Source organism: Orycteropus afer, unplaced genomic scaffold (assembly GCF_000298275.1).
Source record: "Orycteropus afer afer isolate SDZICR_OR568_19922 unplaced genomic scaffold, OryAfe1.0 scaffold00567, whole genome shotgun sequence".
NCBI classification, from domain to species: domain Eukaryota; kingdom Metazoa; phylum Chordata; class Mammalia; order Tubulidentata; family Orycteropodidae; genus Orycteropus; species Orycteropus afer.
This window is the reverse complement of record NW_006922154.1, coordinates 1,099,445-1,117,321: the sequence shown is the minus strand read 5'-3', so window position 1 is coordinate 1,117,321 and position 17,877 is coordinate 1,099,445. Positions and strand designations below refer to the sequence as shown.

Here is a 17,877-nt window from a genome sequence, read left to right as displayed (position 1 = left end):
CCAAAATTGATAAAATAAATAAATTTCTCTATTAAAAACCATGAGACATACACTCTTTCCAAACATGGACAAAGAGTAAAACTGCAGAACACCAAAAAAAAACACCAAAAAATCTTAAATTACCTTCAATGGAACAAAAGCAGAAAATAAAATGCAGATTTTCAATTCGGTAACAACAGAGGTCATAGGGCAACAGCTTCAGTGGATGAGAAAAAAACGAATACCAGTCTTGAATTCTACTCATATTTAAACTCTCATTTGAGAGTAAGGGAAAAATAAAGACATTTTCAGCCAATTAAAGATGACTGTCAGACTTTCACCAAAAGAGCCATAAAAAGACACATTTTAGAAAGAACTTGAACCTAGCAAGAAGACAAGAAGCAGTGCGGTGAATATTAATTTGTAAATACATGGGCAAATCTATGTGCACTGACAATATAAGACAAAAAAAAAAAGTGATTTGGGGAGTAGAAAAGATTGAAATAAAATCCTAGATTATAACAACATTCAAACATTCAACCATACTAAGACCTTTGCATTATTCAGATGGGTGGCTTTAAGGATTAACTTTAGATCTTTCTTTTAAGTACATAAGTTGAAATTTAAGGTGGCTTCTAATGAAAATAGAACAACTTCCAAATTATTGGAGGGAAAAGGGAAAATATTATATATTCAATAAATCCAAGAAATGGTAGATAAGAAAAAAAAAATTTAAGCTAGCAAACAGGGATTAAAAAAAAAAAAGAATGGCAGAAATAAACTAAATGTGCTTCTGATCCTAATAAATACAAATGGACAAAATTAATCAGTTCAAAGATTTACTCCTTGCTATATGTTTTATAAAGGCACTCTGATGGTGCAGTGGTTAAGGCATTTGACTGCTAACCAAAAATTTAGTGGTTCAAACCCACGAGCTGCTCTGTAGGAGAAAGATGAGGCAGTCTGCTTCCATAAAGATTTAAAGCCTTGGAAACCCTGTGGGAGTTTGGTTATTGATTTATAAGGTTTAGAAAGGAGCTCTGGTGGTACTGTGGTTAAAGCACTGGGCTGCTAACCCAAAGCTTGGCAGTTTGAACCCATCAGCTGCTCCACAAGAGAAAGATGAGGTAGTCTGCTTCTGTAAAGATTTACAGTCTTAGCAACCCTATGGGGCAGTTCTACTCTGTCAAACAGGGTTGCTGTAGTTGGAATCAAGTCAATGGCAGTGGGTCTGGTTTGGGATATATGCTTTACACAAGATTCACTTAAAACATAATAGCTACAAAAAGGTTGAAAGTAAAGAGCTAGGTAGAATAAGAAGATATTCTAGACCAATTCTAACTGTGGTGGTTATGTCTTTGTGTCAACTTGGCTGGGCCTGGTTGAGTGGCTGGGCGCGGGTGGTAGTTATTCCCCATGATGAGACTGGCAATCAACTCCATGGTGGGATCTACCACAAGCAGCTGAGTAGCTGCCTTTGGGTATGTGGTCTGCTTCCTGTATATAAGAAGCCTTGGGGAGTGGTCTCTAGTATATGGCACGCTTAGACCCTGCATGTAGCCATGTCGTTGCTCAGCAGCTTGCTATGCTCTGCCGACGTTGGGACTTACGATGGACTTAAGTTAATGGCCTGCTGTGTGGTTTGGTAATATCAGGACTGTGCCTTTTTCCTTGTCAACCTTGGGGCTTCTCAGCCTCAGCAGCCAGCAGCTGTCTGAGTGAAGAAAAGCCTCTAGCTCCAGTGGGCCAGGAGCAGGAGGCAAAGCTGGACCTCAAGGATGAGGGGCTTTCACCCAGCTCCTAGAGCCTGGCACTTTAAACTTGGACTTAAAGCCTCCAAATTGTAAGAATAAACTCTTTGTTTGTTAAGGCCACCCCATTTGTGGTATTTCTCATCAGAGTGGTACTAGGTAACAAGAACACAACTAAAAAGAAAAATTACAGTTATTAGTATTAAATAAAACTGAACTTATAAAAATATGAAATTTTAATTGTATCAAATTTTACACTTCATCTTATAAAACTTTATTCTTCCCTTTCTACACACCTAGAAAGACAGCATAAACATACGTATAAATGCTACACATACTGTACTTCTCAATCACTAAGAAAAGCATCGTACCTGATTATTCAGAGATGGGTCTTATTCTATTCTCTGTACTATTCTATTCATTGTACTGCAAAAAAACTCACTGCCATAGAGTCAATTCCAACTCACTCACAGTGACCCCCACTGGGTTTCCAAGGTGGTAAATCTTTACTGAAGTAGACTGCCCCATCTTCCTTCTGTGGAGTGGCTGATGGGTTTGAACCAGCCAACTTTCTGGTTAGCAGTCAAATGCCTTAGGCACTATGCACCACAGCTCCTTATGTACTGCAAAAGTAGCCATAAACAATATGCAGAGATTGAACATGGCTGTGTTTTAATAAAACTTAAGAAAACAAAACAGAAGTAAAACCACATAAGGCCTTTTACACTGAAAGGGTTTCATTACTGAAATAAGAAAATGTGACTTTCATACAATACTTATGGGTCCCTATTCAGCTCATGTCTTTCCATACAAAGGTATCACATGAGAAAAGTTGTGTGGCTTAAAAACAAAATGAAAATATAAAGAGAACCCAACAAATGTTTGTTTCCTTACTGTTTAGAAGCCACATTATTTGTCTTAAATAAAAATCTCTGGAAACAAAATTTCAAAGAGTATATTTAAGATCACTTACCCATATCTTGCCAGAGATGCTAAAAAGACCAGCCATTCCAGACATTCTAAAAATAAATAAATTAGTTAATACAGAGAAAGAGAACCACTGGTTACTTATGAAAAGTAAACCACAATTCAGGTCACAGAGATGGCCCCTTTACTAACCCTTCCACTTCTTGCTATATAGAAAATCACATGACTGGCTGATTAGTCTCCTTTCATACTGCCCAGTCTCACTGCATTTCTTTAGATTCTGAGCTTATAGCAAATTTCCTTTTTGCTCTCTTCAAACCTTACCAATCCTCCTCTCCCATTTACTCTCAGCTACAAGACACTCCTTGGATGTCACTGAGAAATCAGAAGCCATCATTTGATCTCTCTTACCTCTCCACTACTAAATCTGAGCCTGGCAACTACGTACATCCACATTCTCTTGTTACCACAGAGAAACTCTATCTGCCCTAAAAACCAAAATCCGTTCCACTGACAATTCCAACTCATAGCAACCCTAAAGGACAGAGTAGAACTGAGCCAAAGGGTTTCAAGGATGTCATTTCTACAGTCTACAGAAGTAGATAACCAAGTCTTTCGTCTTGAAGAGCACCTAGTAGATTCGAACCTCTTTCTTTCAGTTAGAACCGAGCACTTAACCACTGTGCCACCAGGGCTATCCATTCTACCACAGTCCAACTTCTTCACTGTGCCTTGGATATCATCCCTTTTGTCTTTTTAATGACATAGCTCTTTCAGTCATTCTCTCTTTCTAGGATAGCAATTTCTCCCTCTTTGACATGCAAACATGTTCTGCTTTCTTTCATCTTTTAAAAATAGCTTGCTGACCCTCTAGATACATAGATAAACTTCTCCAAAAAACAGTCTATACGTGATATTTGTTCTCCATCACCATACATATGTATTTTAACTCATTTGAATCTGGCTTCCATCCTGACTACTCTACTAACACTACTTATCAAGGCCATGATGACCTCATATTACTTCATTCAATGTCCATGTCTCACACTGTTCTTTCTTCACTTCTTGGTAACATGGGATATAAGCAGCTACTTCCTCCCTCTTAAGTGCTCTTTGCTTGGCTTCTTGGAAACCACACCCTCCTTTCCTCTGCCTCACTGGTACTCATTTCCATTTCCTTTTGCTGTCTCCTACTCTACCTCACCTCTCATGTTAGGGTCTCTTGTGGCTCAGTCCTGAGCACTCCTCTCTCTCCCTCTCTCCAGGTAATTCCATCCCTTCTAAGGCTTTGAACACTGTCTATACACTGATGACTCCCGGATTTGTATCTGTATACGACTTCTCCATGGAGACCTAGCTCATGTACTCAGCTTGAAAATTCTACAAAGAAATCTGCATCTCAAATTTGTCCAACAAAGAATTCTTGATTTTCTTTTGCTCAAATCAGTAACTGGTATCAAAATCCACCAAGTGCTTAAACTAGGGATCCAGAAGTTTTTATTTGTGAATCCACCTTTTCTTTCACCTTGGTCAAATTTATCTTAAAATATATTTTATATCAATCCATTCTCTCCATATCCCTTGCTACCATCTGATCCAAGTACCATCATCTCTAGGCTGAACTACTAAGACAACTTTCTAACTGGTCTCACCTCATCCATACTTGTTCCCTCAAATCTCTTAAGAGTCAGTTTCTCATTGCATGTATTGATAAAATTCAAGTTATTCACCATGGACACAAGGGCATGAGTGGCCCAGCTTTGGCCTATCTCTCTTATTCAGCTATTGCTAGTACCTTTCTGCTCCTCAAATACACCAAGCTTTTTTCTAAATTGGAACCTATGAATATACTATATCCTATCCTATCCTAACTGACTCACATCTTCTATCTACCTTGTCATCATGGCCAAAAGTTATTCTTAGAAGTATTCTGTTAGGAAGCCAAACTATGACACCATACATTTAATTTCCCAAATAAGATATAAGAGCAATTTCTTTATGAACTATAATTAAAGAAGTTACTCCTCTATCTTATCAGTAATTTAAAAGGAAGAAAGAATAGTAAATGGTACTCAATACTAAGTTTTTTTCAAGAGGAAACAATCGGCATGGCTTATGCAAAAGCTCAAGGAGAAGCTTTCTATAACTCATCCAAATCTGCTTAATTTCCAGTACACTAAGAATTAACTCAAACATATATGGGTCATAAAACTAAAATACCATGTGATGCAAGTATGGTCATGTGTGGTCTGAGGCACTGGAAGGAACTATGCAGGAAAATGCAGGCTTTCAAGGCCCCAGGGTTGTTTACTTGATACCTCTTGTTTTATTAATGATATCTTGTCATTGAAAAAGTAACAAGTTACGTTAGAGAAGCCGGAGATTTCCAGCCAGTCAGAGGCTCAACTGATTGCCATTTCTTCTCTACAATATAATTCTGCAGGTCTTCAAAGATTCCTGGGCCCCGGTAACGGCGGAAAATCCCATCCTTTGCACTATAAATTATAAAACAAATAGAAAAAAAATCCATTAAAATAGCAGGTGCTACAGATAATAAAAACCAAACTGATGATTAGTTTTAAAAAATGAACTCCATTCTGAATTTTCATTGGCTAACATAAAGAAAAAAAATTATAGTCAGACATAAATTAGAGAGAATGCATAAATTTTAATCTATAGAAATGAGAAATTCCAAAGCTGAAAACATTAAATATTCTTTTATCACTATATAATTTGTATCTATAAGCAAAGTTCTTGATAAGATTTAATTTGCTAAATTACTTTTTATTACTTTTGCTACTAGTTATTTTAACTTTTCTCTTACAATAGCAAAATAGCAATGTTATCAAGTCAAAAATACTGTTTCCACATTCCCAAAATTATGTTACTCAATTCCTCCCCTCAGAATCAACAAAACACCTCTTACTCTCACATCTCCCTCCTGGCTTCCCTCCCTCTTATCTTCTTGCCACAGTTAAGCTTCCTACAGAAGTCTACATTTGTTATTTTCTCCTCTTTGATACTTGGTACGAATGTCAGCTCTGCTTTCATGACTTCATTGAAACTGCTCATATTGGGGGTCCTCACAGCTCTTAAGTACCAAATCCATGAAATACTTTTCTGCCAATTTTATTTCACTTGTCTTTGGCACTGTCTACTGTAGCACACCAACGCCACTTCCTTCCTCCTTTCTAGTGGCTTGACATCACTATCTGGACTTCTCTCTAGTATTCTAATCATCCCTTCTCAGTTTGTCTTCCTCTGCAGATAAGCTAATGTTGGTCAATCCCAGGTTCAGTTTTTGACCTGCTCCTCTTCCCATTAGATCTGTTCTTTCTAGATATATTTAAACCGTTATCTACCTCAATGCCGATGAATTCCCAATATGTATTTCCACCATAGATCTTTCTTCTGAGCTCTAGATTCTGACAAAAAAAAGTCACTTGAATTTCTCCACTTGGAAATTAGTATCTTTTCCATTCTGGATGTTATCTCCCAACCTCATCTTACTCTAATGGTTCCTTATTTTGAAATGTGGCAATAGCTTTCATTGGTTATACATGGCCTAACTCATAGACTCTTCTTTCTCTATGGTTAATTGGTCATCAACTAATCCTACCTTCTAAGTATTTCTGGAATCTCTTTCCTTCTCTTTACACTGCCATTACTCTGAGCCTCTCTAGCCTCATCACCTAGTATGACCCAACTGTACCCTATGGATCAACCATATAGAACTAGTTACAGATCTCAGAAGCTACTGCATTTTCTCCTGGGTGTTTACATGGTGTGTCTTCTATCTGGAAAGGCCTTTTCTGAAACCTTCTCTGCTTAACTAATCCCTACCTACCTTTTAAAAATCATTCCCTCATTTATATCATCAGAAAATCTTCTCTGACTCTTCCTCCCCATCTCATCCTTGCTTGAAATTAGATTCTCTTTCTCTGCATCACTGCAGGCATACCTCTCTTCTGATAGTTATTATTCTGTGCAGATCAGTCTTTCTGCTATCAAGTGTTACACTGATGAATGGTGGTAATGGAAAACAACAAAATCCCTGGCACACATCAGTTATTTTCTAATCTCTGTAAGACCAGAATATTATTTAAACTTACTGAAAAAATGCTGGAAGTGTAGTGACAAAGAAGCGGCCACTCAGACCTACAAGAAGCATAAACAAGAAATAGTTAAAAGTCAAACTCAATGTAAGCCAAGCACTAACTTAAGCAGTCTTCAGTTTGCTTTCATAATCATATAATCTAAATCATTGCAACATATGAGTCACATTTAGTATTTATTTTTTGACTTAAATTTTATTTTTAATCATTTCCATTTACCTAACATTTTTCAGTCACTGACATGCAATTTGCTTCTCTCTTCAATGTGTTACCCTGAAGTTTTTCTGGCTTGAACTCATTTGGGATTGTGTGGTGGTTGAGAGGATGTGTTTTGAATCATATAACATGGGATAAATTCTAACTTCTCCATTTAATAGCTCTGTGACTTTAAATAAATTATTGAGGCACTCTGAGCTTCAGCTAGCTCAACTGAAAAAACGGGGATTTGAAGCCCACTCTTAGGATTGTTCTGAGGTTAGATTAGGTCAAGTGTGTAAAGTGCTTAGCACAGTGTGTGGTACCACATAAAGGACTCAACAGATTGTAGGTATTAAGTATGATATCAGTTATAAGTTTAAAAAGAATGAACAGTATGAAATACTTAACAAGATCACTTTTTCTTTACACATTTTTAATTTCCAAGTGCTGTAAAGAGAATGTACATTAAACATACTTTCTCAATTTGTCTTAGCAAAACCTTTACTGAACACTCACTACATGTTAAGTACTATACTGGAAACACATTAGAACGCTTAAGTCACTCAGTAAATATTTACTAAACATCTTTTTTGTTCCACGGACTATGACACACAGTCAAGACACACAAATGAACAAGAACATGTATAGTTTTTGTTCTCCCGTAGAGCTTATAGTACCAGAGAAAAATAAATTAATCAAATAATCACAATCATGACTAAAACTTGAGAGAGATTTTAAGAAAGAGTATGAACAAAAACCTGAATGAGATGTTTACAGATGAATCTTTACAAATAAATAATATTGGGCACCAGGAGTGAGTAAGCCTGGTTCTGATAGAAGAGGAAAGCTAAAGGACTCTCCTGATTACAGGGGAGGAGGCTTCTCTGGGCTATCCCAGCACAGAAAAATGACATCATTTTCAAACTTCTCATCACTTCTGTCTTTTTTACCCAAGTACAATCTGGACAGAAGCAAACATTCTCCATTTAAATCAAGTCATTCAAACTTTACATCTTTCTAGTCATCAATTTGAAATCTGAAGTTTTAGTTTTAACAGTATGGGCAATTTGCTTTTCCCCCATTTATAAATTATAAATTAAATCCATACGGAATATAGTAATATACTAATTGATGAGTATTCCCAACAAAGGATCCTTTATTTTTCCTCCTAGTAAACCAAACATAATAATAATAATAATAATAATAATAGTTGTTGTTGAGTCAATTCTAACTCATGACGACCCCCTCTGGGGAGAGCGGAACTGCAGAACAGCACTCCACAGGGTTTTCTAGGCTGTGACCTTCAGAAGCAGATGGTCACACCTTTCTTCTGCGGGTCCAAATTTCCAACCTTCAGTTAGTAGTCGAGCGCTTAACTGATTGTGTCACCCAGAGACTCCTAAATCAGACCATAACCAAAAAACCAAACCCTCTGTCATCAAGTCGATTCCAACTCACAGTGGCCCTATACGGAAGAGTTTCCAAGAACCTCCAAGAGTTTCCAGCACCCCATAGAATTTCCAAGGCTAAAATCTTTACAGAAGCAGAAAGCTACATCTTTTTCCTATGGAGAAGCTGGTAGGTTCCAACTGTCAACCTTCAGTTGGCAGCTGAGTACTTAACCTCTGCACCACCAGGGCTCCTTTCATTAGACCAAGAGGACTCTAAAACATCCCTATGACATTTAAAGGAAACAGAGTACTCTGAAGGTAAAAAAGCAATGTCACAAAAAGAAATATTTTCTATATACATTTATCACTGTACATTAAAAAATAGAAGTTGCATCATCGGCAATACAAAAACACAAGGGACCTGAGAAGTCAGCTGAGGAATGTAACAACAAGCATCTCTGTCCACAGGGCATTTTCACCTTTAACAATGCTTGCAATTCCACCCTAGCAGGGAACAAGTGGAACTTTTAACTCTAAATTTTCACGGGAAAGAAGTATTAGTATTCCTAACTATGTAAAAGCAGCTCTAGTAGCACAGTGCCTAAGGCATATGACTGCTAACCAGAAGCCTGGTGGTTCAAACTCACCAGCTACTCCTCAGAAGGAAGGCTGGGCAATCTACTTCTGTAGTGATATAGCCTGGGAAACCCAAGGAGGTGTCACTATGAGTCAAGTTCGACTCGACGGCAGTGAGTAACTATGTAAAAATGATCGCATGCTTTGGTTTATAAATAATTAATAGAAACATTTTCATATTTCACCTCCTTCCTAGCTACACATCCTTACAAACACTAAAAAATTTCATCTAAGGAGTTATGATGTTCAGGAATTATGCTCTGTTCTTAATGTTAACTATTTAGATTTTGTTTTTTATCAGAACAATAAAATAGGGATTCTACTAAATGTCAGGCATCCTTTAAAACAATTTTTTAAATATATTCTTTTAAATTCCTACCCAAATTTTAAGTCATCATGGGCCACGGGAAAAAAAATATAATTTTATAAAAATTATTAAAAAAATTATAATTAGTATATACTAAACCAAAAAAACCAAACTCACTGCCATCCAGTCAGATCTGACTCATAGCGACCCCTCCTTGGGTTTTCAAGGTGGTATCTCTACAGAAGTAGATTGCCCAACATTTCCAGATGTAAATAACACTTCGCTATGCTTAGTTTTCTTTTGAGTGTTCCTTATCTTACCTACTACGTAGAAAGGGAAAGCTCAGGGAATTCTACAGCCAGCTTGACTGGGGTCAAACGCCAGCTCTGTGTCTGTCTAGTTATAATCTGGGACAGGTACTTGAATGATTTATATTTATAAAGCATATACACTACAATGTCTGCCATATCGTGTGTACTCCTTGGATTGCAACACACTACTAAGCTCTTGAAAATTAACACCATAGGAAATTCATAGCAATATAAATGTGACTTCTGAAAGACATCAACCAGATTTCTCCTCATCTCTGTGATCCAAAAATGTCCTCTAACCTTTTGTATACATACCATGAAGTATCAAGGGAAACTTTCATTACCTGGAAATCTGAAGCATGACTACCTGGGAAAGAGAAGCACTAACCAGGTTCTGATGTTGTGGTTTCAGGGTATAAAAATAAATTAGGTAAATATCTTAACCAAGAATTTTAACAGCACCACAGCAACTCATTTCAAGGTTTAGTAATGTCTCACTTCAAGAAACTTCAGAAAGTGTGAAAAAAACAGTGCATGTTTAAACTACAAGTAAATAAACTAAAAGTTTCCCAAAATTTCTGCATGGTTTTTGTACTTCAAGGGTAATTTCCACCCTAAAATGATGACTCTATTTAAACATATAAAGGGCATACACCTAGAATGCCAAAAAAAAAAATCTTATCAGCAAACCTATCATAAATATATACAGCAAAAGTCAAAAAGTTAAAGGAAGAAGATAAATTATTATATGAAATTACACCATGATGCACAAAAATAATTTAGAGCTCTATATTAAGAAAATAGGGATAGTTAATATATTTGTTCTATTACTAACTGGCTTTATTGCCTTGGCATGTTACTGAACCTCTCTGAGCCTCAATTTTGTAATGTGGAGATGAACAGTTTTTCACAGAGCTGCTGTGGAGCTAAAATGCATGTAAGGTCTAAGCATGGTGACACCCTGAAATAAATATTCGGTAAATGTAGTTATTATCACCAGGGAGTAGCAGAAAGAAAACACAATAAAAAGTAGACCTAATCTTGAGATTGAAATAGCGTTGTCAATATAATAGAACACAAAAAGACTAAATTTTACAAAATTTAAAACAAAACAATAATTAAACTGCAGTAAACTAAATAGCTTCTGTAATAAATTGAGTGTTTTAAAGACAATGCTTATTCTTGGTCGTGGTGGGGTCTGATTTACCTCTCATCACCCACAGGTGCTCTGTGAGCAGCTGCTGTTTTCCTGTCCTTGACAACTAAGCTCATCTGCATGGAACAGAAGGTTCAAGTACATACTCATTAAATTTAACTTCCCAACGTCAGCTTCGACTGAAACATCACCCAGTTTATGCAGTATTAAACAGGCAATGTAACACAAACTAACCTACAGGACTGTCCTTTCCTTGACTTCTACTTCGTAGCTGTAAAACTGCAGTGTGTTTATAATATCTAGTTTTATCATTTCAAAATCTTATTTTCTGTTTAAAATACCAAAAAGAATCTATTATGAGATAAAGCAATGGAAGAGTTATAGACATAACTAAAGAGTATATCTATTAAAAGCTTTTTGCTTTTTCCCCTTTTTCAATTTTACTTCCCGAGAAAAGAAATAAGGCGCTCTGGTGGTGTAGTGGGTAAGACATTTGGCTGCTAACCAGAAGGCCAGTGGTTCAAACTCGCCAGCTGCTCTAATGGAAGAAAGATGAGGCAATCTACTTCCGTGAAGATTTACAGCCTTGGAAACCCATTGGGGGTTGCTATGAGTCAGAATTGACTTGATGGCAGTAGGTAGGAGATAAGAAATGAAATGATCTCTCTCTAGACATTCCTGTGACAATGCAGCCATATACTAATGATACCTATTACCAAATAGAATATACTAATACACTAATGATATGATTTAGTAAAAATGAAGTAAACACTTTGCTTCTAAGAACACAGATAAGCTAACCACAGAGGCTTGCGAATGAGTTAGTACATCCTACTTCTCCATCTCCCTCTTAGCTCAATGACTTCTCCTTTTCCTCTGCTGGAACTTCTTGCTTTTTTGGCCTTCTCACTGTTGGAGTACCCTAGGTCTCAGTACTCAGAACACTTCTCTAGCACTCACTTTCTAGGAAATCTCAGTGCTTCTCTTGGTTTCAAATACAGTCTACACCGATGCTCCTCAAATGTCTATCTATCTCTAGCTCTTTGCTATCTGAGTGTGTCTTAAACATCCTGAACTTAACCCCTGTCCCAAACCTTCTCCTTCCTCAGTCTTCTCCATCCCCTCTCTTTCTACCACATCCTGTGTTCTAGTTACCTAGTGCTGTTCCGACAGAAATATACCACAAATGGGATGGCCTTAACAAATAGGAGTTTATTCTTACAACAATTTGGAGGCTTTAAGTCCAAGTTCAAAGTGCCAGGTTCTAGGGGCTGGGTGAAAGCCCCTCAACCTTGGGGTCCAGCTCTGCCTCCTCCTCCCGGCCCACTGGAGCTAGAGGTGTTTCTTCACTCAGACAGTGCTGGCTACTGAGGCTGAGAAGCAAGGTTGACAAGTAAGAAGGGCACAGTCCCAAGGTCAGCAGAGCATAGCAGGCTGCTGAGCAATGACACAGCTACATGCAGGATCCAAGCGTGCCATAGGCTAGAGACCATTCCCAAGGCTTCTCCTTATATACAGGAAGCAGACCACATCCCAAAGGCTGCTTGTGGTAGATCCCACAGTTCTGTTTCTCCAATACCCAGGATTCACAGGTCCAGGAACCAAGGGGTGGAAATGGGAGTGGTACCACTCACTATTACCCCTAGTGACCCACTCAAAAAATTTTTGCTTCCTGTCCCTGCTACCCTATGCTCTATGGGTCTGGAGATCTTAGTCCCAAAGGGAGGAACACTCCCGCCTGGAGACACAATACTGATTGCATTGAACTGGAAATTAAGAATGCCATCCAGCCATTTTGGCTTCCTCATGTCTCTGGATCAACAGACAAAGAAGGGCATTACTGTACTATCTGCTGTAATAGATCCTGATTACCAAGGGGAAACTGGATGGACATTACATCATGGAGGTAAAGAAGAGTATGTCTGGAATACAGGAGATTCTTTAGGATGTCTCTTAGTACTACCATGCCCTGTGATTAAAGTCAATGGAAAATTACAGCAACCCATTTCTAATATGACTGCTAATGGCCCAGACCCTTCAGGAATGAAGGTTTGGGTTACCCCACCAGGAAAGAACCACAACCAGCTGAGGTGTTTGCTGAGGGCAAGGGAAATACAGAATGGGTGGTGGAAGAAGGTAGTTCTGAATATTGGCTACAACCACTTGACCAGTTGCAAAATGAGGACTGTGACTGTTACATTTCTTCATTGTATATGTGCATTAAATATTTTTGTTTCCTTCTGTTATGAACTGTGAAATGTAAATAAGGTTAATGCGTTCAGTTGTATGCATATTAGCCTATCATGTCAGGCAGAAATATGACTTTATAATTGTCCTTATTTAGAGATTGTATATGGTTAAGAAGATGTGTACAACTGCCAAGTTGACAAGGGGTAGACTGTGATAATTGAAACTGTGTGTCAACTTGGCTGGACCACAATTCTGTGTGTTTTAAGCAGCTGTGATGTGGGTTGTTCCCATGATGGGATAAAATGTACATGTTTTGAGCAGCCAATTCGTTGAAAGGGAGTTTCCCTAAGGGTGTGGCCTGCTTCCAGTATATTTATAGACATCCTGGGAAAGGAGACACTCTTCTGTGGATCAGGATTCTGTTGTGCTGCCTACAACTGTCCATGAAAGAACAATTCACCATTTGGCCTGGAGGTCTTGGATTTGTCATTCGTTGGAGTCAACAGCCAGTATACTGCCTGCCAACCTTGAGCTCGTCAGCCCCTGCAGCTGCGTGAGTCAGGAAAAGCCTCCAGCTTGATGCTTGATCCAAGAACTTTGGATGTGCCAGCTCCTATAAGTGTGTGAGCCGTTTTCCAAAGATAAATTTTTCTTTCTCTCTCTCTATATAAGCTTTACTTCCCCCCCCCCCCCCGGAGAACTTAGTCTAACACATTCTGTAATTAATCCATCAGGAAATTCTTTTGGATATTCCAGTCAAATGCACTATCTCAAACGCAACCATTGGGCACTGCAGTTATTGCTAGCACCCTAGTCTAAGTCACCATCTTCCCAACTTTGGACTACTGCATTAACCTTTCAATTGTTTTCCTGCTTCCACGTCTGACCTCCTACAGTCAATTTTTCACATAGCAGTTAGAGGGATACTTTCAAAACAGATCAGATCATGTCACTGCCCAGCTCAAAACTTTCCAGTAGCTGTTTTCCTATCATACTTCAGATAAAATCCAAATTCCTTGCCATAGCTAATAAGTTCCTACATGATCAGATCTCTAGCCACCTCATTGGTCCTATTTATCTCTAATACCATAGTGACAATCATATTGTTCCTAAAATAAGCCAAATATGCTCCCACTTGCACAAGGAACTCAATCTGCCTGTCAGACTCCTCCTCCAGAGCTTGTTAACATTCACTTTCTCAGTGTATCAAAACTTCTGGTCCAACAGTCCTTCCCTGCTCACCCTATTTAAAATAGCAGCCCCACCATTCTTACCCTGCTTTATTTTTTTTTATAGCTCCTAGACTGTTATGTTACATGTTACTTTTGTAACTGTTTTATCTCCTTCACTACAATGTAAGCTCAATGAAGGGCCAAGACTTTGTCTTCCTTATTCACCTCTCTACTACTGGTATCTAGAACAGGGCCTGGAGCATGGTGGGCACTCATATAGTTGTTGAATAAACACACATCAATTCTAAACCCTATTAAAAGATTAATTTAAAGCATTAGGTTTAAAATTTAAACTAAAGCTGTAACTCAAAATAGTATAATCTGAAGTGAAATCTTCTCTAGGTCCCTCAAACAATCATACATGTAAAATTTTTGTTTCCTAATTTTTATTTATGAGTTGCAATTGTTAAGTTTTTATCATTGAAAGAATTTCGGAGCCCTTAATTGTTAAAAACTTGTTCTAATACATAAAACAATCAATCATATTTCCTTTTTTGGATTTCGTTTCTTTATTATTCTTATAGAATTTGAGACAGAAGAGTTTATTTTCCATCTTTCTTGATGTATATTTCAAATATATGCAGCATACATTACATAAATACTATGCATCAGTGCTGAATTTGTGTCTAACGTATTTCTTCAAAATCATATTCTCTCTTACTTCATTATCAAAAATGCACTTAATCCAGTCACAATGGAAAAATAGCTATAAATCTATATTTTAAATGTGAAGAGTATTATGCAATTGGACTTTAGATTTGTAAATCCATTGTAAGGCTAACTGTTTAATTCTTTTAATTCAAATCACGCTGTGAATTCACGGCAGGTATAGGAACTCAAATGACTGAAATGTGAATAGGCCAGATGCAATTTCTAAGAAATCCACCATGGAATGTGTCTGGTACTCACTAATTGAGAAGGCTCACACCTGATTTCAAACTACTGAAAGATTAAATTTTCAGCAAAAATGTTAACTGTAATGACTTGATCTTCAAACAGAATAACTCATTATAACAGCTACAACACCATGAACTAATAACTATAATGTGTCTGTCTAAATAGCAGATGGGCAGAGGCAGCTTTGTCTCAAAAGCTTAAAAAGGCAAAGGTTTCAGGACTCATGGATTTTAATAATCTCTCTCCATGGGTTTGCAGACACATGGATCTTAACAAATACCATTCATTTTGTTGTCCAGGGAATTGGTAATTCACTACCTTGTGTTTATTGAACTAACAGTTATTATACAAAAGTGAACAGCTACACTTCCATACCTAACTTCTTTTATTCCTAATAAAGAGCTGCAATAGGTAGAAACTGATGTAGATGGGAAGAGATGACAGATTAAAAAAAATTTCTTCGTAAGATTTGAAAACAGCCCAATTTTGGAGATTTGGATCATAATAGCTTAATTCTTCCTTTATTTACATATGATATATAAACTTAGTTTTGAACTACAAATACAAATTTACTGTGCTATCTTTTCAGAATGTAAAAAAGTTTTCTGTCTCCTTCACTGTTTGGGGTTAAAGATATCCCTTTCTTTCTCTTCCTCTGTCTAAACATTTAGCACTCAAAGCTAATAAATGTAGACAGAATGACAAAATTAGAAATTCACCCTATTAGAAACCACAATAAAACATGTCATTCACGCAAGATCATCATGGATTTTAAAATCCCAATGTGTCATCCTTCAGATAACCAGCTTATTACAAACTGGGTTGGTTTCTTTATAATTGAGATATTTGGTGTCACCACCTTAACAAGGTACTCAAACTTAAGATCACTAATGGTGACAATATGTGCCTTCTGGTAGGAAGCAATATGAAGTCACAGCAAAACTTACGAAATATTCTTGTCATAAATGTCTAACCTGAATCCAGCTATGCTTCTAGACCAAATTTCTAGTTTACAGAAAACAGAAGAGTAAGTTAAATGTCACCACAAGAAACAACTTGGGCAAATCCTGGCCTGTTCTCTTCAAAACAAGGAGCTCTTATAGCACTGTGCCTGAGGCACCTGACTGCTAACCAGAGGTTGGTGGTTCAAACCCACCAGCCACTCCGTGGAAGCAAGACTGGGCAATCTACTTCTGTAAAGATTTACCACCTCAAAAACCCAATGGGGGTCGCTATGAGTCAGAATCAACTCATTGGCAGTGGGTTTTGTTTGTTTTTTTTTCCTCTTCATAATGTCAATGTCATTTTTTAAAAAAATGGGGGGACTTTTACAGATTGAGAAACTATCAACTAACAAGACATAACAACCAAATGTAATTTGTGACCCTTGAATGGATTGTGGTTCAAAAAACTTATAGGGGACATACAGGGGATAATTAACAAAAAAACAATTCCAAACCCATTGCCAACAACTTGGTTCCAGCTCACAGTGACGCCATGAGTAGAACTGCTCCATAGGGTTCTCTTGGCTATATTCTTTAGAGAAACAGCCATCTTTAATGAAGGTCACCAGGCCTTTCTTCTGTGGCACTGCCGGGTGGGCTGAAATTGCCAACCTTTAGATTAGCAGCCAACTGCAAACCCCCTGTACCCCCAAGAGAGATGGATAAATAGGGAATGTGTAATAGGTCAAAGTGCTAAAGTGTAAAGTGTCATGATGCCTGCAACCTACTTTCAAATGGCTCGGCAAAAAGAAAAATAAATAAATAATGCAAATACAAATACACACACATACACACACATCTATATCTATATCTATATCTATATGTATATATATATATATATATACTTGACATACCCCGAGATGTCAAAATGTTATCAGTTGAATCAAGGTGGTTGATTCAAAGGTAAATCAGTATCTTAGTCTTTCAACTTTTCTGTATGCTTGAAAAATTTCAAACTGATAAATTGGAAACAAACACTGGCAGTTGGTGTTCAACTTTTACACTACCTGGTTCTTGAATGACATCAACCTTCCCCACACTGATCTGAAGTGTTTCACCATTCTTGGCGAATGTCTCCCATTCTGAATCAGTCTGCTGGCAAGATGGACACCAAGGGGCATAACTATAAGAGAAGAAGAGCTAATCAATATAAATATGGGGAAAACAGTCTTTAGAACAAAACAGAGCACTGAAATATTTAAAAAGTTCTTAAGTATAAAATCTAGCTTTTCCAAAGTCATTTGATACAGACATACACGTGTACATTTTACCCCTAGGATTTAATGTATGAATATTAATTCCCCAGAAAAAAATTTAGCCAAAGTTTGAGAAGATTTCTATGAACTATTGTACCATGATATATTCTATTTTAATGTTATTCTTAAATTGAAATTTTTAAATTTTAAATTTTAACCCAAATTTTGTCACTTTACAGTGTCACCCTTTAGGGTGAACACTGCTTTGAGAGCCCCATTAAAAGTGGGCAATTTCACAAGTGTGTCCCTAAACTAGCAAAACCAGCTTCAAACACATGAAAATTATAGATCTGATAGGCAGAGGTCAGAAAAGCTGCTGGTAGTGGATCATCAAGAATATGTCATTTCTGTTCCACCTCCTACTTTCATGAGTAGCGACTGGGATCTTAAAAGCTAGCAAGCTGCCATCTAGATGTAACGATGGGTCTCTCCTCATCAAGAGCAAAGAAGAAAGCAGAAAACCAAAATTAATGGAAACAATCAGTCCCCACGACTGGTACACCATCCGATCTGCAACCTATACAAGT

At 37.4% G+C, this 17,877-nt stretch overlaps 1 protein-coding gene across 1 annotated transcript in view; it reads right to left on the bottom strand.

Annotated features, from left to right (window-relative positions):
- TMX4 (thioredoxin related transmembrane protein 4) overlaps positions 1-17,877 on the bottom strand; it is a 55,332-nt gene that overhangs the window by 12,012 nt on the left and 25,443 nt on the right. Inside the window, exons 2-5 of the mRNA XM_007955979.2 lie at positions 17,102-17,217; positions 6,770-6,815; positions 5,024-5,152; positions 2,704-2,749 (exon numbers count right to left, since the gene is read on the bottom strand). Of these exons, the coding sequence (XP_007954170.1) occupies positions 2,704-2,749; positions 5,024-5,152; positions 6,770-6,815; positions 17,102-17,217 (337 nt within the window). The remainder of the gene's footprint in view (positions 1-2,703; positions 2,750-5,023; positions 5,153-6,769; positions 6,816-17,101; positions 17,218-17,877) is intronic.